At 42.4% G+C, this 23806-nt stretch overlaps 1 protein-coding gene across 1 annotated transcript in view; it reads right to left on the bottom strand.

The window, feature by feature from the left end:
• LOC124254104 (talin-1-like) overlaps positions 1 to 23806 on the bottom strand; it is a 126268-nt gene that overhangs the window by 39169 nt on the left and 63293 nt on the right. The window contains 18 exon segments of the mRNA XM_046687980.1: positions 1040 to 1069; positions 4331 to 4360; positions 6838 to 6981; positions 8174 to 8296; positions 10423 to 10443; positions 12184 to 12367; positions 13304 to 13641; positions 14135 to 14254; positions 16225 to 16452; positions 16931 to 17014; positions 17298 to 17426; positions 18220 to 18354; positions 18944 to 19057; positions 19852 to 19965; positions 20279 to 20407; positions 20987 to 21118; positions 21910 to 22023; positions 23005 to 23220. Coding sequence (XP_046543936.1) covers positions 1040 to 1069; positions 4331 to 4360; positions 6838 to 6981; positions 8174 to 8296; positions 10423 to 10443; positions 12184 to 12367; positions 13304 to 13641; positions 14135 to 14254; positions 16225 to 16452; positions 16931 to 17014; positions 17298 to 17426; positions 18220 to 18354; positions 18944 to 19057; positions 19852 to 19965; positions 20279 to 20407; positions 20987 to 21118; positions 21910 to 22023; positions 23005 to 23220 — 2385 coding nt within the window.

Raw genomic sequence — 23806 nt, 5'->3', positions numbered from 1 at the left:
AAACTGAAACTGACAACACAAATTTCAACTCGGAGATATACAATGCTTGATGTTCAGCACCAATTAATAACCATTTGGTGCAGAAGATGATCTATTTACTGTGTCAACTGTATGTGGGTTGGTCAGAATTATACTTTTTGTTTTGTGCATAAACTAGCATGAGGTATTTTCAACGACCAACCTAAGAAATGTTTTATAGAACTTTACGACACATTTGACAATAAAATGTATTTGAAAAGAGTTCCTGACACGTACACTGACAGAACATACGGACACGTACACAGCGCTGGTCGAGGGTGAATGGGAGGCATGGTGTAAACAACAGGAGTCTGACATTATCATGTACACTGTAGCTTGACCCTCGTCTTCTGGGCAGCCACCCAGTCAAAGACTGGTTCAGCAGCCATTACAGGCACGGAACACTGGGCTCCATTGTGTCAGGGACTCTCTGTCCTTGAATCTGCATTGTAGCCAAGCGTGGGGTATTGACGCATGGGGTATTGGAGAACCTATTCTGCCCAGGAATCTGCAGGGGGTGGACAAGCATTGGGTAATGGGGACCTATTCTGCCCTAGAATTTGCACAGGAGATAAGCGTGGAGTATTGGCGCCCTATTCTGCATTAGAATCTAGGCGGGGGCTAAGCGTTGGGTACTGGGGACCTATTCTACCCTGTAATCCATATTTAGGGCAAGCATGGGACCTAGTTTGAGTTTGAATCGGGAGACGAAAACAGGTTACTATGGACACATTCTGCCCTAGAATCTGCACAGAGACATAGGTCTAGTTTACCCTAGAATCCCAACGAGGTCCACCTGGAAGATCCTTACAAGGACCTTGAAGATTTGGGTATAATACTGGGGAGTTATGATCAGCTTCCAAAGGAAACTGACCGAACTGATCCTCTGGATGGGGTGGGGGTTGGCAGGGGGCAGGACGGCATTGTGAATGCGAGCAAGTTTTGCGGATTCCACCTCCAGGGGCAAAGTTTAAAGCCAATTGAGAAGTGTGCAACCAATGAACATTCTGTGTAGTGTTACCTGCTCTCTGGATGGGAGGCGCACAACAGCCTGAAGAGATCAGGAGATTCACGGTAACCATGGTAACTCGTTCAAAAAATACATGTTGGTTTGTTTGTTGTTGCAGCACTCAGCAATATTCCAGCTATATGACAGCAAACTATTCCATGCTGGACCAGACAATTCAGTGATTGATATAATGAGCATCGAACCTCTGGTAGGGTACGATGACATGAAGTCAACCACGCCTGACAACCAGATACATTTTGTCAACTCTTACAATAAGCAGATGTTCCTGGGGCCGGAATCCCCATGGGAGCATTCAAACAATGCAGACATCAAAACAATTACGAGAATGATGGATGTTATCTATACAATTCATGGTTGAATTGTTACCATGGTAACATGGACTTGTGAATTAGGAACGGCAAACAGAACCAGAAACACCAGACATTATTGAGAATTAGATGGAAGCAAAAGCTTTGAGATTATTCTTTGTTTTGGTCTCACAGAACGCTTCCTCCAATGCTACAAAACTACTGCCATTGATGCCAGGGATACCATACTGTTGTTGACTGTTTTCCTCCAGTATTAATCTGGGGCTCAAATCCAAGAGAGTGGAAGGGTGTCGACTCTTCTAATACAGGAATGTTTCAAATTTTAAGACTCAATCTAATATACTAGTAGACATCTGTAATGCTATTAACCGACATTATTGATCTACATTAGTCTGACTTGAGTGCATTACTGGGAATATGGGAATAAATTATTTGTCTACATTAGTCTGACTTGAGTGCATTACTGGGAATACATTATTTGTCTACATTAGTCTGACTTGAGTGCATTACTGGGAATACATTATTTGTCCACATTAGTCCGACTTGAGTGCATTACTGGGAATACATTATTTGTCCACTTTCTTCTGTTTTGATGAGATTACTGTCAGGACATTACTGAGAGTACATTCTTCAAGGCAGAGACATTACTTTGGACATCTGCATATTCTCAATAATGTCTGGCAATACAGCATTACTGAGTTTGAGTAACACTGCAAATAATGATTTCCACAACATGTATGTTAATTCATGTGTATCATTGATATAAAAATGCATTAACACACTTCAGGTGCATGATATCGAGCTGTACAGGAGTTACCTCCCCTTATTCTGCTATCTATGGCCACACGACATTGATCATTTGATTGTCAATATTGACAATGATCACACGTGAAGTTATAAAATCAAGGTTACTCCCATTATAGAGTTTATCTCCGAAAGAAAAACAGCAAATTAATGACATACAACAGTATTAGTAGTCTTTTAAATAATAAGAGTTGAGTTAAAAGATTTTCAATATAACCCAGATTATCTCCCCTTCCTAACGAAAAGCAAAAACAAACAAACACAGCTATTGATGAAGTAAATACACAAAAACTTAACATATGTTTAAGGGCTCCCTCATTGCTAATAACCAGCGGCACATTTCAAAAAGATGCTGTACCTCTACAGCTGCTAAAGAGATTAAAGCCTAAAATGTCATAGTTACGAGATCGTTGAAATATGGCCTGCGATTATCTAACATTATTCAACAATTGTTTGAAGAAAAAGCTATAAAAATTTAAGATCAGTAGATTTTAGTCAGGTTACACAGAGTACCATTTTTCACCATATTTAAAAAAGTAACAACTTATAATGTATTAAACGACTACTGGGAGATACTAGCTACTGGAAAACTGCTAACATTTACAATAGTCACAGAAGGCCTCAGGTGATAGAAGACAACATAATACAGCTAGGGTGTGTATACAGTATACATATGTACAGATAACAGATACAAAATATTAGCAATTATAAAACCAGTGTTTATGAAAAGCCTTTATATCGTACACGACCTACGAACTTAAACAGCAACTGAGACGACATTAGGATAATGCACATCTAAAATTAAAAAAAAGTTGTGCACAATATGCACGAGTAATCAACCGAGGGTGATTACTATGTGGCACGCAGTACGTCACGATGTCCGCAGGCTGGCCCGGCGTGAGTGAGTGAGTGAGTTTAGATTTACGCCACACTCAGCAATATTCCAGCTATAAAGCAGCGGTCTGTAAATAATCGAGTCTGGACCAGACAATCCAGTGATCAACAGCATGAGCATAGATCTACGCAATTGGGATACAATGACATGTGTCAACCAAGTCAGCAAGCCTGACCATTCGATCACGTTAAGTCACCTCTTACGATAAGCATGAGTTACTGAAGATCAATTCTAACTTCATGGGTCTGGCCAGGCGGGATGCTAGAGAGTAGCCTGAAGTAAGTATTTGTCTACTAACCATCACAATACACACTGGATCCCTTGTACAATGGGGGTACTCAGATTACTTGTATTTGTACCATTTTGATAATTCTTGCATTAATTTCAAAACTACCGACATTATATTTTTGAGGTACACACATAAATTCTTACCTTTTGTGTATCACTTGTAAAAATTTTACAATGCTACATTTAGGAACAAACCTCTGACTGCGCGCTTCTGAAGCTATCAAATTAAATCGCTAAACTTCCACTGCAGATTTCAGTCTGGTCTCTACACCACAGATCTACCATTACAGACCAAGCTATTTACACCAAGTGTAGTCCTTCCTTAGTCGATTACAGCGCGATCTCTACATCACAGACTTGTGTTGGTAATTGGTTGAAATCTCACAATTGATGATTGGTTAATTACCAACGAGCAATCATTGAAAAAAATTGGTTAGCATCATTTTTCAGATTTTCCTATAAAGTATAAAGTATAAAGAAAAAGCAACTTGTGGTTCTCTGCTGTTGTTTTTTGTTCTATTTATACATTTGTGAATTTCACATCCAGTGTATATGATGATGAAGTGAAGTGAGTATTCTAAGAATTAAACACATTTTCAGACTCCGACAACTTCTAAGATATGTTCCATCGTCAAGTGTTTCAAACACTAAACAGTAGTTCCAAAATCATTGGTGTTCGATTATGAGAAAATGTGATCGACTGCTTGGTTGTTTGGTCAATGCGACCAATCTTCGATTATTTCAATTATTTGGAACACCACTATCACAGACAATGCTATTTCTGGAAAATGGCGTCCCTGAACTTTCCCTGCAGACTACACTTAGTGTGGTTTCTATCTCCAATGTTGTGTGGTGGCCGGACCAGCCTTGTGTAAGCATGCATAAGACAAGAAACAACTGAAGACTGTGGGCGGAACTGACAGAAGCGATTGATGGTCGATGACCTCGGCGGACATGATGTGTCGGGCAAAATGGATGCCAGCTTACCATTGATCTTACAGCCCATGACTCGTAGTACTTCACAAAACAAAAAGTTACCAGGTTACTGTTAAACAAACGTATAACGAGCAGTCTCATTGGCTGAGTCGACTCAAGAGACCACAGTCCTCATTGGTTCAAATCGGAAAATACTGCAAATAATTCTCAAATATATTTAGAAAAAATCTGAACCAATCAGCACTGACTTAACATCTGAGTTGACCCGCTCGACCAATGAAAACAGTTATTATATTATTGAGGTTATGTCAATTATACAGATTAACACAGGTGGTAAGTATAGGTCTATAACACATACCTGCGCTTGAACATTCACCTAGGTCAAAGGTCAAAGTGGAAAGTTCACACCATGCAGTTTCGTTACAAGATAGCAGGTTTCCTCTTAAAACTACCTGCCACTGATTAAGCATTAACACTATGCATACTGCCACTTAAAAACTTGCTCAAAATAAAAATTAATTCTAATTTTTTTTAAAATAGACAAATTATTAAAAAAGACTATTGTTTCAATGACTATGCATACTGTTACTTAGTAACTTGCTCAAAATAAAATTTCATTCTTAATTTTTTTTTGAATATACAAATTATTAAAAATTACACAACTTACACATCAATACAGACAATTATTTAGCATTGGATTTTAATTTTTAACAATTATAATGTAACAAATAACAAATAAATTACCTATTTTTAATTGTATATCATGATATTAATTGTTACTTGTAACGTGTAGGAGTATTGCGAGTGTTAGTCTCCTCTAGCAGTTTATAGAGCATACAACAGACATGCTGTAGTCGGGCATATCCGAATCATCTACACACCCAGAACATCCCCGAGGGGCTCGTCACATTGGGAATATCAACCCATGAACTGAAGGCCAAATTTTCATCAAATATTTCTCCTTACTTATAAACATGGATGGTAACAGCTATTTTCAGCTGAAAACTTAACATTGTATCATCAACTAAGGGGTTTGAATTTATCAATTTGAAAGAAAATTGTCGGAAATCCGCAGATCCGTGGATTGCCATTCCTGCATAAAAATATTAAAATGTAAAATATAATCTAAAATATATTAACTCTCTTACCAATAACTATTAACTGAAAACTCATATCAAAATTATGTCCTAGCAGATCCGCGGATTGCCATTCCTGTATAAAAATATTAAATTGTAAAATATATTCTAAAATATATTTTCCTCTCTTACCAATAACTATAAACTGTGTTCATATAAAAGTTATGTCCTAGCAGAACTGCGGATTGTGGCAGTGTAAACAAGGCAACTTAGTCATTAACGTTTCCGATGAATGACACAAAACAGGTTTATTTCTTCCACAATAACCAACCAATTCTTCACTTCATACTTATTCACTCATTCAAGAATACTTTTTTGTCCAACATAATGGAATCAAATAACAAATCAAATAACAATCACGTTATTTATATTGCTTAGGCTGTAACATTTCAGTGATATTTTTTGCAAAGAAAACGAGCAATTGTGACAATACTGCATGTACCGTAACAGGATTTTGCAAATTTACACAAACGCAGCTTGTCTACATTCCATTTTGCAGATGTGGCACTGATAACCAACAGACATGTTCCCAGTAAAACAGTCGTTGTTCACCACCACTGATGACGAGCTCACTCAGGGGATGTTCTGCTTTAACATGTTGTAGAAGTGTTGATGTTGATGTTAGAGGTGTTGATGTTGATGTTAGAGGTGTTGAGGATGAACAAGGCAAGGCAGAACATGACTACCCAAGACAAGCCTCATGCTTACTACAGAAAAAACATTACAACTTCAGAATCACAAATAAATCGGACCAATAATCACCGAAAAATGATGTTTTATCTTAAACTTAATTAATTTCTTAATTATTACAATCGTTTACTTAAAGTTTAGGCATTTTTATGTTTGTTTGGTGTTTAATGCCGCCCTCAGCAATGTTCCAGCTATATGGCAGCAGTCTTAAAATAATCGAGTCTAGACGAGACAATCCAGTGATCAACAGCATGAGTATAGATCTACACAATAGGGATACATGAATTAGTCTTGATACCCGTGTAATAATGATTATATCAGTAGAGCCATAACATCAGTTATTTAAACAACAGCATAAAATGGAAAAAAAATAATCACTTCAAAACAGGTTTTACTGATAATTGCAACAGTCTAGATAAATCCCTGCATATGTAAAGCCACCATGTTCAGTCTATCTCCCTCGATAATTTGGTGTGATTAGTGTCACGACAGACAATTTACATAGAACAATTACTGGAAATTAATGCACGTATTACTGTTGTTTCATACTTTGTTTGTTTTTGAACTTCTATTACAAACACCCATGATTATGAAAAATGATATCTCATTCAAATGAAATTCCATTCTAAAAATAAAGAAATTTTTCTTGATGATTTATAAGAGGTACCCCTGCATGGAGCTTCGAGTCCAGAGCAGTGATTTACAATTATAGCACAGCACAGCGCCACCTACCTGCTGTTGCGAGCTGGCAGGGTTGGTGAGGTTCTGACAGGCCATCTGAATGGCCTGGTTGGCCCGGGAGAATTGGGACTGGTCAACAACGCCGGGCCGGCCGGGCTCTGAGGCAGGGTCAGCGATGCCTACCAGGTAGGCAGCCTGTAACACATACATACCTGTATGTAGTAATCAGACAAACACAAACACACAGACACACAAACACACAAACACACAGAATGTTTGTTTAACACAGCAGTATTCCAGCCATAAGGCCATACAAACCAGTGGTCGATATAGTGAGCATCACACCAGAATACACTGTCACGCATTGAAGAAATGAGTGGTTTTTTTTTGTTGGTTGTTTAATGCCACACTCAGCAATATTCCAGCTATATGCCGGTGGCCTGTAAATAATCGAGTGGACCAGACAATCTAGTGATCAACAGCATGAGCATCCATTGGAATATGATGACATGTCAACCAAGTCAGTGATTCTGACCACCCAATCCCGTAAGTGGCCTCCATGACAAGCATGGGTAGCTGAAGACCAATTCTAACCCGGATCTTCACGGGTTCAAGAAGTCACTATGACTAACCATTTCTGTCTCTTTGGTCTAGCATGCGTTGCTGGGCAATAATTCTAACCAGAAAGTCACAGACATAATTATATCTTAACATGCATTTATATCATGTACCCAGACAGCATCATGACATAGTCAATGCATTCTTCTAAAATATTATCAAACTTGATTAATGACAATCTCCATTAGTTCTTGTCCTAAACCATCAAGTGATCTGATACAATAACATAACAACACAATAACTGATTGGTTTCCCACCACCAAACATTGCCATGGTATATAATGTATATAATCTTTATTCAGAACTGAAGGCCACAGGCCCATAGTACAGGTATATACAAAGTTCAAAAGCAGAGTGGGTTTCTCTTCAATATCGCATGGTATATGAACAAAGCAATATTTTCAATCAATATACGATTAGAAGTTGACAACAGTTGGATGAATTTATGTTTTGACGGTTGTTTCGTAACGTAACTGGGTATATATTTGCTTCTAATGTTTCTATAATAATGACAAATTAGCAGAACATGGTATTCATCTTCCAGGACATTCATTTTACAGTATCTGCACACAGTAGATTTCTTATGAAATTTTCCCTTATAACAACTTAAATCATAAAAAAACGGAACGAAACTGTGATAAGGCTAGTCTTACTTTCTTGATATTGATACAACGTACATATGGTTCACATAAGAAGTCTTCTTTTAACAGGGAATAAGTAAATGTACAGGGACATTGGTATATAATGTGGTATAAATGTTATAACGTACCTGTCCAGAGGCTTCTGTCAAACCACACACTGAGTTAGCGAAATTCCGCACCGAGTCACAGAACTCATCGATTTCTCCTTTCTTTGCGTGCTGCGAGATTCCTGTCATGGCTTCTCCCAGACTCTGAAACATAGAGGTAGACATCAGCTACTGACGACTATAGATCAACTATAGACCAGCTACAGATCACCAACATACAGACAGACCAGCAAAGACATACAGACATACAGATGCGTGGACACGTAGACAAATCAGATGCTTAACTCTGATACAATGAAAGATGCACCCTTATTAGTCAACTTGCGACTCAGCCAATCAACACGGGCGTCACAATTTTTTTGAATGCATAGTATTGGGAACAGCTTATCTATCATGAATGTGAACAGGCAGTTCTGAATGGAAAACGGTAATGACCAGGCTTGATGACATATCACACTCTACACTGTTTGAACTTAAACATGGACTGACTGACTGAGTTTTGGTTTTACGCCGCTTTTAGCAATATTCCAGCAACATCACGGCGGGGAACACCAGAAATGGGCTTCACACATTGTACCCATTATTATTATTTATTATTATTATTATAGGATATTTATATAGCGCACATATCCACGCATTAGTGCATGCTCAAGGCGCTGGTATTTTTTCCCTCGATCATTGGATGTCAATCTAAACGGCACATCGCATTATCAATCTCAACTCCCTGGGGAGTATACAACTCTTGCAGCCACTAGGCGCACCAAGTTATTGTGGCTTTCTCATCCTAACGAGGTACCCATTCACAGCTGGGTGGACTGGGACACATAGTCACGGTACTTTGTCCATGTTCACTGCACGTTGCTATACCCGCAACAAGATGTTTGCACGTATTCATGTGGCCACCATCTGGTCAAATACCAACGTGGGGATTCGAACCCGGTTCTTCGGCATGACGAGCCAACGCTTTAACCACTAGGCTACCCCACCGCCCCCTTAAACATGGAAGTATTGGGTTCTTGTCATACCTGTAAGGCTGAAAGTTAAAGCTTGAGGGTTAAATAGACTAAAGTAGAGTCAAACAACTGCTGTATACTCATTAACTGTTAGCGTCTCCTGTTACATTAATTTGAAGAGAATAGTTAAACAGAGGATGGAAATCAAATTTACTGGTCTTTGGTCCTTGTCAGAGCTGTAATGATGAAAGTTTAAGCTTTAGGGTTCACTGAAGTAAAATATTATCGAATAAATCTAGTATACTCAAACTGTTAGCTTCTCTTAAATCTGTTAAAGTAAATTGAAAATAAAAAGTAAATTGAGAGATGTAAATGAAATTAACTCCAGTTATACATAGTGTAAATAATCCAAGGAACCAGTGATTGACGGTGCGAGCAACAGCTTGTCGGAAGATGTCCGAGAGCTGGATCTCCCACTTAACCACCTGATCCTCGTCTTGTAAGAGTCTTCTAAAAGCCTACTGACTTTTCTACTCTGGAATCTCCAGGAATCTAATATCATTGTTAGTCTGTCCAAGAAACCTTAGCATCTACTTGCCTGAAAATCATATCATTTCAAGCTGTTGTTAATTCAAATTCTCGACTTGAGTTGTGTTTTGCGCTACTAGTAAAGTCGCACTGTTAGCTTTGCTTGCTGTCGAATGCTGCACTCAACAATATTTTAGCTGCGTCACAACAGTCTGTAAACATTTAAATCTTGACCAGACAATCCTTGACAGACTTCATGAGCATCTAAGTAGAGGAACCTCACGGCCGATCTCATTAGTCGCCACTTTTGACAAGCATGGGTAGCTGAAGACCATTTCTAACCTAGATCTTCACAAGAACGTTAGACAGGTTTGTGGTAAATTAGGAGAATGTAAGTCTAAGAACTTCAGAGTCCGATCCCATCAGTCGCCTCTTATGACAAGCATGGGTTGCCGAAAACCAGTCCTGATGTGGATCTTAGCAAGAACGTTAGACAGGCTCGTGGAAAACTAACAGCAGGCTGTTGACAGTAGAACTGTGAGTTATAAAAGCAGTCTATGTTTAAACCTACCATTACTGATTAGAATGAGTGAAACAAGGCTAGGTATATAACCCTCCTTGGAATTTCAACACTGACACAACAATGATGAAAAATTGTAATGAATAAAACATGATAAAAAGTACAAAAAATATGACACAAAACATTGACACCAGGATTAAGATGAAATGAGGAGGACTACATGAAGGAGACGGTGTAATCTAGGACAGCCATGGACAATAAACTCTTACCTCAAGATGGCCGCCTGTTGGCTGATGATGAAACAATCACAGATTCACAGATATGTAATGATGGTGGTGGAGAGTGGGATGTTGTTAGTTTGTACTGAAGTCAGCAATATTCCAGCTACATTACTTCGTTATTGTGTTATTGGACAGGGTATTATCTGGTTATTTGACAGGCAGTAAGCATGATGCACATTCGTGAATGCTGGATCAGCACGGTGACAATAATCCATAATAGGATTCAAATCTTGCAGTCATGTCACAGGAGTGAGTGAGTTTGGTTTTACGCCGCTGTTAGCAATATTCCAGCAATATCATGGCAGGGGACACCAAAAATGGGCTTCACACATTGTACCCATGTAACAGGAAGGCTTAGCTAATCAGCCAAGTGATTCCATTCAACATTAACTGCCTTGTAGTTTTTTTGTTCATTTGTTTTTAATGTCACCTGAGCATCACAGCTATGTGATGGAGAGTCGAAAACTATCAAGTCTGGACAAGACAATCCAGTGATTGACATTATGAGTGTCCATCCATGCACTTGGGGTACCATTACGATGACATGCAAGCCCAAACCCGTTGTCACCTCTTACAAGCATGGGTTGGTTATTTATTGTTTGTTGTTTAACCTTGCACTCAGCAATAGTCCAGAAATATGGCAGCTGTCTGTAAACAATCAGATCTTCACCAGATCTTTCAGTGATCAACAGCATGAGCATCGACCTTTGGGATACGACATGTGTCAACTTGACCACCCGATCTCGATATTCGCCTCTTATAACAAACATTGGTCGGTGAAGACCAACTCCAACCCGGATCTTCAAGGGTCTGGGGGTGGCTGAAGAACAATTTGAACCTTTACCAACAGATGTGTGGACATCATCTGTCTATAGGGACGTATCATGCATGATGAGATGAGTGATGGCGCACAACATAAAGCGTCACAAACACAGACACATGGCAGGGTGATCCTAAACACAACCGTCCTATCTCATGTAGGGACTGACCAGATCATGCTACGTATATAGTATGTTTGTTAACACTGCACTCAAGTATTCTACCTAAATGACAGCTGCCGTAAACAAACACAGACACATGACAGGGTGATCCTAAACACAACCGTCCTATCTCATGTAGGGACTGACCAGATCATGCTACGTATCTAGTATCTTTGCTTAACACTGCGCTCAAGTATTCTACCTGAATGACAGCTGCCGTAAACAAACAAGTTTGGGCCAGAAGATCCAATGACTGATATGGGACAAACAATAAGAAATAGGATTTGACACATTTTCTCATTGCTTCACAAAAATCCCTCAGAATTCTGCTTTTGGTATTTTTAAATATATTGTTACGAGAGTGTGTTTTTTGTAATTTGTAATAACATTGGTTAGGTGATAATAATTATGAGGCACAATGTTTAAAGTTTTGAGTGTTGGTTTTGGGTCACATTTTGAGTCATATACGTTCAATGGCAACAGTATTTTAGCGGCACGCCTTTATGATAGCGCTCCAGAATTACCTCCCTTGACCGTCATGTCGTATGTTCAACATGTTCAACATGTTTGAGAAAGATCTAAGTGGTTAATGATACAGCCATGCTGGAAAGTTCGAGAATCTGTGTCAGTATATATAAAGGCTGGCGGCTGTTGTGTGGTGTGAGGCAAAGATTGACACACGTACTAACATACGGAATTACGAGTGAAAGGAAGATTTGATTTCTGTGAACTTCTTGACAACCTCCTGATGATATGTTGAGAAGCTCACCTTTGATTTGTCCATAACTCCATCAAGGCACTCGAAATATGGGGCATCACTGATTGGCTCATTGGCATTGTCAAGGAGATTGTGCATCATCTCTATCTGCCGCAGTGCGCTGTCACACTCCTTCTGACCGGGTGCGGAGACGGTGCAGATGTTGATGAGGTGGTTGATGCTCTCTGTCACCGCCCTGCAGAGGAAGTTGTGAGATCACACACAGGGTTCGAAACAGTTAGGCGATTACATTTGATGTTGCTTTATATTCATTATATCCGACAGCTTGCAACAAATACACAGAGTTGTTGACGATGTGAACACCACAGTGGCAATGAACCAAGTTTTATCACGCATCTCACACTTCCTTTCAAAAGTTTAGAATCACTTAAAACACTCACTATATGTTATGTATATGGTTACATTGAAGATCGATTTCTCCACTAACTTCGGGGAACCAACTGCAAACCTTATGCAGATGAATTGCACGAGGATCATGCATCAAATTGCTGAAAAGCATGTGTAAATATCGTGCATTTGAACAGATGTGTTTTGGTGTAAAGTTTTGTTAAGAATTTAAGAATTTGCCAATTTGAACTGATTTTTATCATTTATTGAACTCCTGACAATAATCTTTTCAACGTTATGAATTTGTTTACAATACATCAGTTCATGTGTAAACAGTAATTTTAAACAGTATGGAATATTTTGCAAAATGTAGTTTAGAACAGAAGTAAGTTGCTGCATTTACACTAGTGAGTCTAAACTTTTGAAAGGAAGTATAGTTGCTGTTGACAGCTGGGAGGACTTGTAACAAGTTAACCCAGTGGTCGATGTTATGAACACCACAATGACACGCACAATGATGGGAATCAACCAAGTTTTGCACATATTCCCCTTTGTTGCCTCTGATGATCGATGGAAGCTGCCTGTGCTCAGTGCCCTGTGCCTATGCTAAGGATGCCTTTCACAAGTAGATACATTGTTTCTAAATGGGTGAGTGAGTGAGTATGGTTTTACGTCGCTTTTGGTAATATTCCAGCAATATCACGGGAGACACCAGAAATGGGCTTCACACATTGTATCCACGTGGAGTTTCTCAATGGGATGACCGAAGCCAGTAACACCTTACCTTGCCGCCTGAGCCAGCAGGTTCTTGGCGTTGGGGGCATTAGGGTCGGCAGACACCGACTTGGCCGCCAGCAGCAGCTTACTGGAGACCATGGACACGCTCTTCAGTCCGCCCACGATCTGGTTCTGTGTCTCCACGTCCTTGGAGAGTCCGGCCATGGTGAGTCCAGTGTCCACAAACTCCTGGTAGGAGTGTCCGTACTGGGAGGAAGACATTGCCAGCTGCTGGGGAGTGCCGCGGGATGACGTCACGATGTTGCTGGCCGCCTGGTTCAAGCCCACCGCGGCGTTGTTCATGTCGATCTGGACGTCCTGGTACGACTTGCCAGTATTGGGGAACTGCATCAATAGAGGCATTGTCAATACAATAGTTTAGGTTAGTTTCGTTTGTTCGCCACACTCAGCAATTTCCAGCGATATGGCGGCGGTCTGTAAATAATCAAATCTGGTTATCAACATCACAAGCATCGATCTATGCAATTGCGAACCGATGACATGTGTCAACCAAGTCAGTGAGCCTGACCACCCGATCCCGTTAGTCGCCTCTTATGTCAAGCAAGGGTTACTGAAGAGCCATTCTAAATGACTGAACAAAACATATTTAAAGGGATGACATTCTTTCTGTCTTTGCTGCCTACCACAGCACTCACCAGTGCCACATCTATCTGACGGCAGATGAATTAGTAAGTAGATGGAATGGAGTTTTTTAAGCAAAATTCAATTCAGAACATGTAAGGGAAATATACTGTTTTATCTTAGGTAAACAGCATCAGTGAATATGATTGTAGATGTGTAGAAAGAGCACGTTATCACTGTAGGATCTGGGACGAACCTTGGGGGAGGAGAGAGTCTGGCTGGAGGCGGTGATGTGTCTCAACGCGGCATCCACATCTCTCTGACCAGGAAGGCAGTTCACGCAGTTGTTGAGAGCATTAGATACACTCTTAGACACCTGGGGAGCAAAACACCAAAGTTACACGGCTGGACGGAATATGCTTGTTTACAACACTGTAGTAAATATGGGCCATGGTAGGGTTTGATATTAACGTTGGTCCGCCGGTCAGAGGCAAGTAGAGTTAAGACAGGACTAGTGACAGGTACAGCAACTCTGTAGCTGTGTATGCAGACAAGTGAAACTGAAAAATAAATCTAGTCTGTTTCTTGTCTACAGGATCTGGCTGAGCCATGGTCTACTGTCTAGACATACCTACTTCAGAATCAGTCTACCATCCCGTCTACATGACCTTGTTCAGCCACTGTCTACTGTCTATACACATCAGGTTTGGCATCTGTCTACTGTCTACATGTTCCTGGTTCAGGTTCAGCCTCTGTCTACTGTCTACATGTACCTGGTTGAGCCTCTGTCTACTGTCTACACATACCTGGTTGAGCCTCTGTCTACTGTCCACTGTCTACACGTATCTGGTTGAGCCTCTGTCTACTGTCTACACGTACCTGGTTGAGCCTCTGTCTACTGTCTACACGTACCTGGTTGAGCCTCTGTCTACTGTCTACTGTCTACACGTACCTGGTTGAGCCTCTGTCTACTGTCTACTGTCTACAGGTACCTGGTTGAGCCTCTGTCTACTGTCTACACGTACCTGGTTGAGCCTCTGTCTACTGTCTACACATACCAGGTTGAGCCTCTGTCTACTGTCTACACGTACCTGGTTGAGCCTCTGTCTACTGTCTACACATACCTGGTTGAGCCTCTGTCTACTGTCTACACGTACCTGGTTGAGCCTCTGTCTACTGTCTACACATACCTGGTTGAGCCTCTGTCTACTGTCTACACGTACCTGGTTGAGCCTCTGTCTACTGTCTACACATACCTGGTTGAGCCTCTGTCTACTGTCTACACGTACCTGGTTGAGCCTCTGTCTACTGTCTACTGTCTACACATACCTGGTTGAGCCTCTGTCTACTGTCTACTGTCTACACGTACCTGGTTGAGCCTCTGTCTACTGTCTACACATACCTGGTTGAGCCTCTGTCTACTGTCTACACGTACCTGGTTGAGCCTCTGTCTACTGTCTACACATACCTGGTTGAGCCTCTGTCTACTGTCTACACATACCTGGTTGAGCCTCTGTCTACTGTCTACACGTACCTGGTTGAGCCTCTGTCTACTGTCTACTGTCTACACATACCTGGTTGAGCCTCTGTCTACTGTCTACACGTACCTGGTTGAGCCTCTGTCTACTGTCTACACATACCTGGTTGAGCCTCTGTCTACTGTCTACACATACCTGGTTGAGCCTCTGTCTACTGTCTACACGTACCTGGTTGAGCCTCTGTCTACTGTCTACTGTCTACACATACCTGGTTGAGCCTCTGTCTACTGTCTACACGTACCTGGTTGAGCCTGTCTACTGTCTACTGTCTACACATACCTGGTTGAGCCTCTGTCTACTGTCTACACGTACCTGGTTGAGCCTCTGTCTACTGTCTACACATACCTGGTTGAGCCTCTGTCTACTGTCTACACATACCTGGTTGAGCCTCTGTCTACTGTCTACACGTATCTGGTTGAGCCTCTGTCTACTGTCTACACGTACCTGGTTGAGCCTCTGTCTACTGTCTACTGTCTACACTACCTGGTTGAGCCTCTGTCTACTGTCTACACGTACCTGGTTGAGCCTCTGTCTACTGTCTACACATACCTGGTTTAGCCTCTGTCTACTGTCTACTGTCTACACGTACCTGGTTTAGCCTCTGTCTACTGTCTACTGTCTACATGTACCTGGTTGAGCCTCTGTCTACTGTCTACACGTACCTGGTTGAGCCTCTGTCTACTGTCTACACGTACCTGGTTGAGCCTCTGTCTACTGTCTACACCTACCTGGTTGAGCCTCTGTCTACTGTCTACTGTCTACACATACCTGGTTGAGCCTCTGTCTACTGTCTACTGTCTACACATACCTGGTTGAGCCTCTGTATGTTCTCAGGGTTGCTCGGATCCCGCATCACTCTCTTGGCTTCCTCCAGAAGCAGGACGGACTTGTCCATGATGTCCTGGGCACACTCAATGATGGCGTGCTGCACCTGCCGGTCCGTCGTCGTGGCCGCAACGCCTCGAACTGCTGATGTCAGCACCCGCAACGCGTTGGCAGTGTCGCGAGCGGCAATACCCACATAGTCTTCATTACCCTGGACAATAAAAACAGACATCAATTGATTCCCACTTGTGCTTGTACTGCTTGTATTTCCTGGTTGGTCTGTTGTATTAGTCAGTAGTATTACAGCTATTTGTTGGCGGGCTGTAAATAACAGAGTCTGGACCAGACAAGACAATGATCAACAGCATGAGCACCGATCTACACAATTGGGGTACGATGACACAAGTCAGCAAGCCAGATCCCGTTAGTCACCTTTTACAACAAGCATGAGTTGCTGAAGACCAATTCTAACCCTGATCTTCACAGTGCGACAGTGAGCAATACTCATCTGTGGCTTGTGAAGGAATATATTCCAACCAATCATACCCTGTGTTTGACTACCACGTCAGAAAACTTGAATACCCACATTCACTCTACCATCACATTCATCGATAGATGAAGCAAATCTGTAGTTTGAAGGTCAGGCACCTTCCAAAGGAGGCAACCAATAACAGGGGGAGATAACTGACCTGAGCTGCTGCTGTGAGAAGTTGGGCCATGGAGGAGCCGACCGTCTTGGATGTCGTTCCCAGCTGGAGAGCAGCTGACTGAGCCTGTAGGGAGACAATCACTAAACATTATCAAATGATACACACACGAGGAGACCATCACTAAACATTATCAAATGATACACACACGAGGAGACAATCACAGAACATAATCAAGGGATTCAAGTTTCCACTTAATCGTTGGAAGGAGAAGGGAGATAAGCAACATAGCATGAGTCAGGAGAAGGAAAAATTATGAGCCATGATTTTGACTACAAGAAATATCAACTGATAAAGACTTTGTATCAAGGTATGACGCTGTGGTCATACAGTGGTAGTGATGACGTACCGTCTCTCCAGGCAGGGGTACAAGGCGTCCTTCGTTTGTGGCCCTCTTGATCTCGTCCAGCTGGTAGTTGAGGCCATGCACCTGGTCCAGGGCTGACTCCACCTCCAGTGTACCACACGCCTCCTGGGCCTACACAACACAGGGACAGGGTCACATGGGAATAAAGTCTTGACTTGGTGAAAAATAAGAGCTGGTCAAATACTGATGAGTGAGTGAAATGGAATATATGTTATGTTTGAGATTACATTTTCTCAGTAGAGTACAGATTCTAGTACTTTGGTGGGTTGAGTCCCATCCGGGATTTGAACCCACACCCTCAGAGTAAGGCACCTTATCGCCAGCAGCCAAAGTCAGCCGCCTAACCCACTCAACCACCACGACTTCCACAAAAATGGAAGTCGGACAACTGGTAGTCTAGACTGCTGACTTTGTGTACCCCTCTGATAAGTGTAAATTGGCATGGCTCCCATGGCCAAAAGTTATGATAACACAATGCCATTTAGAAAGTAGTTAAATGTAACATAAAAGTTATATTTTGGATTGTGTATTCAAGGAAAGAGTTAGTTTAGTTTTACACCACGTTTAGCAATATTCCACCAATATCACGGCAGGACGGGGTACCCATTAAGGGAATCCCATTGCACCCATTAAGGGAATCAAACCTGGCTCATAAGTCGAGCAAAGGCTTTAACCACTATGCTACCCCACTGCCCCTCAATACACAGTGATGGGACAATAAGTGAATTCTTGACTTGATGAAAAGTAGGAGCTCGGTCAAATACTTATCAATGAGAGTGAGTTAGTCTCACTCCACATTTTGGGTTACCCATTATGCCCTATAGTTACACTGTGGCAATAACAAAATTCAGTCTACGAAGTCAGGAACTCTGACAGCCGTCAGTCAATACCCTGGGATACTAACCTTGGATGAGGCTGTCCTGAGTTCTGCCAATGCTGATGTCATGGCTTTGACGCTGTTGTGGAGGTTGAGGACGGCAGCCTGGTCCGTCACTGTTGGAGCAGCGGCATTGGCGGCAGCCACCATCCTGCTGGCCGGCTACAAGGCAATACATTATATATAATTATGTTTCAAACAGCTTTGATGCAGCTTAAATGTGTGCGTGGCGTGTATGTGCGTGGCGTGTGTGTGCGGGCGTGTGTGTGCTTGGCGTGTATGTGCGTGGCGTGTATGTGTGGTGTGTATGTGTGAGATGTCTTGAGTGTGACATGTAGATGTGAGTCAATCTATGACATGTGTGATGTTAGATATAATTATGTGTGTGACATGTGTGAGATGTCTGAGTGTCACATGTATAATTATGTGTGTGACATGTGAGAGTTGTGTGATGTGTGTCAATGTGTGAGACGAGTCTGTGTAGTCATGTGTGAAATGGGTTTGTCTGACATGTGTAAGTCAATGTGTAGGATGCATGACATACGTATATGAATTCCTGGCTAGCGTTGATGAAAGACAAGTGTGCATAGTCATGTGTAACGTGTGTGTCACATGTGTGAGACAATATGTGAGTCAATGTGTGAATCAATGTGTGAGACAATGTGTGAGTCAATGTGTGAGACAAGCCTGTGTAGGCATGTTTACTGCGTGTGTGGCCTGTGTAAGTCAGTTTGTAGGATGCATGGCGTACCTGGATGAAGTCCTGGCTGGCGTTGATGAGGGACAGCTGCGCGGTGGCGCTGTCCTGACTCCGTTGTGAGGCCCGGATAGCGTGAACCAGCGGTGGGATCTCCTCATTCACAGCCTACAACACACACGGTAACAGCTCCATGACTGCAGGCACTTCAACTACACCTACATTGTTAATTTGGAGCCCCATCCCAGTACACCCAAACAAGTCCTCACTCACAGCCAATAACACATACAGTCCCACCCAGTACACCCACTCCTGAAAAGATATTGTATGGAAAGTCAGAAGTTGTCTCTTGTTAATAGGCTAATCCATCAAACATATACATTATAACATTCAGTTGAGGTATATTGGATATATTCTCTTGTCTAATACTGCCTTGCACCACACTGATCACAACCATCTTGATGAAACCGAAATGGGTAAGGGACATAACTCTGTATGGGTAAGGTGTTGATAAGCATAAAATAACCAATTCCAATGCATGATCATAAGTTTCTGGCCCCTGTAAGGGACATAACTCTGCACAGCTTACTGGATGACAGGGCCATCCATGTCAGGCTAAGAAATAAAATGAGACAGACTTTGATGTAAAATTGCCCATTGAGCAGGTATTGTCTTTTTGGTTTTTGTCTAATGCTGCACCCAGCAATATTACAGCTATATGGCGGCAGTCTGTAAATAATCGAGTCTGGACCAGGCAATCCAGTGATCAACAGCATGAGCATCGATCTACACAATTTGATACGATGACATGTGTCAACCAAGTCAGCGAGCCTGACCATCTGATCCCATTAGTCGCCTCTTAAGACAAGCATGGGTTGCTGAAGCCCAATTCTAACCCAGGTCATCTGGGATCATTAAGCTTGTAGATACTACACAAGAGTACAGCAGGCAGGTCAACCCACCTCACACTGTTGTCTCAGTTGAGCCTCCGTGGTGGCGTTACGGTTCGTCTTGTTGGCGAGGGAGGAGGAGTTGATGAGCTGAGTGGCGGCAGCGGCTGCATGGTTGGCGGCGTTCTGGAACGTAACATGATGAACACTACATCTAACAATCTCAACATGGTATCTGGGGCAGGAAACGTGGGAAAGGTCATTTTTGACAAATTAACATTTCTTCTGAAGCTAAATTCAGATTTAATATCATCACATTGAACTACTTAGCCAATTAAAAAAACTGGCCTCTTATGCGAGAAAAAATGTCACTTAAGGAGAGATTACTTATCCTATGATAAAGGATTCTGAAAGTTCAATACACTCTACGTTACACCCAGAGTTAGCACAGCTGATATTACAGAAACCTGTCTGTACTCAAGCTAACATCATCCCCTACCTCCAGCCTGTTGATCAGCTTCCTCTTCAACTGGTTGCTGGCAGCGGCATTGGTGGCCGACCGCAACTCCTCCGCCGCAGACCGGAGAATCTGTTGTTGGTCTGAGTCGTTGGGGTTGGAGGCACAGCCCTGACAGTGGAGAACACAGAGTGAACGTCTAACAGAGTGAATGTCTATGGGGTTGGAGGCACAGCCCTCATGGAGAACACAGAGTGAATGTCTAACTCAGTCATAAACCAGCTATCAGCTCCTCCATTGGAGATCACAGAGTGAATGTCTCCTATATCAGTACTACTCCATGGGGTTGGAGGCACAGCCCTGACAGTGGAGAACACAGAGTGAATGTCTAACTCAGTCATAAACACGATACCAGCTATATCAGGTCAAAGTGCTCCTCCATGAAATCTATATTATCCAGATATCTGGAAATCTTACATACTGGATTCTGTTTACGCAAAATGAAATATATACAAATGTATAATGAAACAGTACAAATTGTTCATTTAGCCATAAATCCAGCCATTGCGTCAAAATTCCTTGATCTGAATGTCACCTCCAACAAAGACAATGACAATAACTGTGGCCCCAAATGATTTTTGACAGTTTAGATTTGGACCGATTTTAGCCATATGCCTATCAGTTCCATGAAAACCGATGTGAGTTGACCCTTCTATTGTCGTGATCCCTGGGCCGACTGAGGTTGCTCACCTTGGCGGCTTCCACCAGTTTGGCTGTAGCATCGGCCAGTTGTTTGGCTGCTGCTAGGAGACGCTTCTGTACATCAGAGTCTGTGTTGGTCTCCGCCTGGTTCCTGATGGCACTCACCAGCTGGGACGTCGCCTGTAACACAAGAACACAAGGCTGGGATAGGGTTTAACAGAGGGTTTAACAGAGGAAGAGAACACAGGGCTGGGATAGAACACAGGGGTGGGATAAAACACAGCGGTGGGATAACACAGGGGTTGGGATAAAACACGGGCTGGGATAAAACATACTGTGTTAATAAAACTGGGATAAAACAGGGCCTGGATAAAACACAGGGGTTTGGATAAAACCAGGGGCTGGGATAAAACATACTGTGTTAATAAAACACAGGAGTGGGATAAAACAGAGCCTGGATAAAACACAGGGCAAGGATAAAACACAGGGCTGTGGTATTACAGAGCAGTTATACATCACAAGGCAGGGACAAAACCCAGGGTCGGGATAAAATAAGGCAGGGTAAAAATCAGAATCAGGACAGGTCATTCTGCAGATCTATCTAATCAGACAGATCATGTTCTATGTTGCTAAACGCCACAGTCAACAGAAATCAATGACAACATAGTCCAGTCTGGACCACAGGGTTTCAGAGAAAAACAACAGTCAACCATCAACACAGAGTCACAAACAGATGAGGCTCCAACTTTGATAATCCATGTGAGGTGCTGATACTTATCCAAGACGAGCACTGAGATGATTCTGACTCACCTGGGCCAGGAGTGGGATAAAACAGAGCCATGATTAAATACAGGGCAAGGATAAAACACATGTCTGTAATAAAACACAGGGCTGTGGTGGTATTACAGAGCAGTTATACATCACAGGGCAGGGACAAAACCCAGACAAGCACTGAGATGATCCTGACTCACCTGTGCCAGGTGTCTGGCCTGTTTGACCATCTCGTGGGCGTCGCCCACACTGCTGAACAGGTTGTCTGTGACGGTGATGATCTGGTCCACGGCCTCCTCATGCTGCTCACTGGCCTGCAACACAACAGGGGATCATTATTACTATCATTATTATCATCATAATGATAACAAACACTGGTACACAAAAACTGGGCAGATGGCATTAACACTGAGCACCCATCAGCACTGATAACATTTTGTATTCATGTGAGCACAGGGCCCACTTGCAAAGAGCAAACTAAGTGTTAAGATGATTGCAAGTCTCATACTCTAACATAGACTTAAGACAGATGTAGCACTACGATTGCTTTATGCAATGGCATCCAGGAGCTAACAAAGATGATTGAACACACTGACATTTGGCACATTTGAATTTTGAATAGTTCTCCAAGCTGTCAGTTTCATCATATCATGTCATGAGGGTAAAAAATTCAAGTATATTTTTCCCTTCTTTCTCAACCATAATCCAGGTAAATGACAGCAGTAAATAATAAAGTGTGAACCAGACTATCCAGTGATTGGTATCATGTACGTCAATAAACACAAACTGGACACAATAGTGACTCCACCTAAAACATTATGTCACTTCTTCCAATGATCACAGATTGCTGAATATGATAATAACAATGGCTATTATTAAAGCACCTGTTTCCACACACTTGTACATGCTCAAAGAGCAATCACAATATTACCCTGGATAACCCAAGCTGCCTATGATGCCGTAGAAGGTTAACAGTCATATAACTTTTCCCATCGGGTACCCATTCACTGATGGGTGACAGAGGCAATTTTGAACAAACTCAATTGCCAAAGGTGAGACCACATGTTTCACATGTGCTTCGTTGTGGGGCAGGACTGAAGTCCTTGAAACTCAGGAGTCAAGCTACCAAACACGGTTACCCATTAGAGGGCACTCCGACCAACGAAGCTTGACTACAACTGATTTGTGACCTGGGCACAGAACCACACACAACCAGACACAAATTCGTTATCTAATGATGACAAATTCTACTTCAGAATCTTCACGAGGACTGCTTCTCGGAGTCATGTACTAACCCTGACAGGCACAGCAGCCTTCTTGATATGTTGCAGGAGGTCGTTGAGGGCCTTGGTGACGGCCGTGGCAGCGCCGCCGAGATCCTGCAGCAGGTGGTCGTCCTTACACGCAGACTGCGCAGCCTCCACTATGCCCTCCACGGACTTGGCGACGAGCTTGGCAGCCTCGATCAGTTGTTCCTGGCAGGCAGGGTTCCCGATGGTGGGCGCCACAACCTGAGGTGAGCAGAAATGGGAGTTAGCATCCTCGTCATTATTATTATTATTATTATACAGCACTGAGTGTGTTATTGTGTGAGTGTGTTTCTGTCTCTGTTTGCTTGAAATGGGCAGCCCTGACTCCAATGTTATTGTGATACCACACTAACATACCAGACAACTCAGACACATCTTACTTGTTTTGTTTTTGGCCCTTAGCAGCAAGTACCATCTTTGACCAACTGTTGGACTTACGCAGCTAGGGATTGAGCCAGCAACCTTCACACACTGGGCAGATCATGTATGTAAGACCACAGAGTTGGTTCCATGATGTGATGCCTGATGTGAGATGAGATTTGAGTGCTGTCTGACCTGAATGAGTGAGTGAGTTTAGTTTTACGCCGCAACTCAGCAATATTCCAGCTATATGGCAGCGGTCTGGAAATAATCGAGTCTGGACCAGACAATCAGTGTTCAATAGCATGAGTATCGATCTGTGCAATTGGGAACCGATGACATGTGTCAACCAAGTCAACGAGCGCATGGGTTACTGAAGGTTGATTCTAACACGGACCCGAACCCGGAGAGTCGCTGTCTGATCTGA

This window comes from Haliotis rubra, unplaced genomic scaffold (genome assembly GCF_003918875.1).
Source record: "Haliotis rubra isolate DU_JTF1 unplaced genomic scaffold, ASM391887v1 Scf1149, whole genome shotgun sequence".
In the NCBI taxonomy this organism is placed as follows: domain Eukaryota; kingdom Metazoa; phylum Mollusca; class Gastropoda; order Lepetellida; family Haliotidae; genus Haliotis; species Haliotis rubra.
This window is presented reverse-complemented; position numbering and strand designations above follow the sequence as displayed.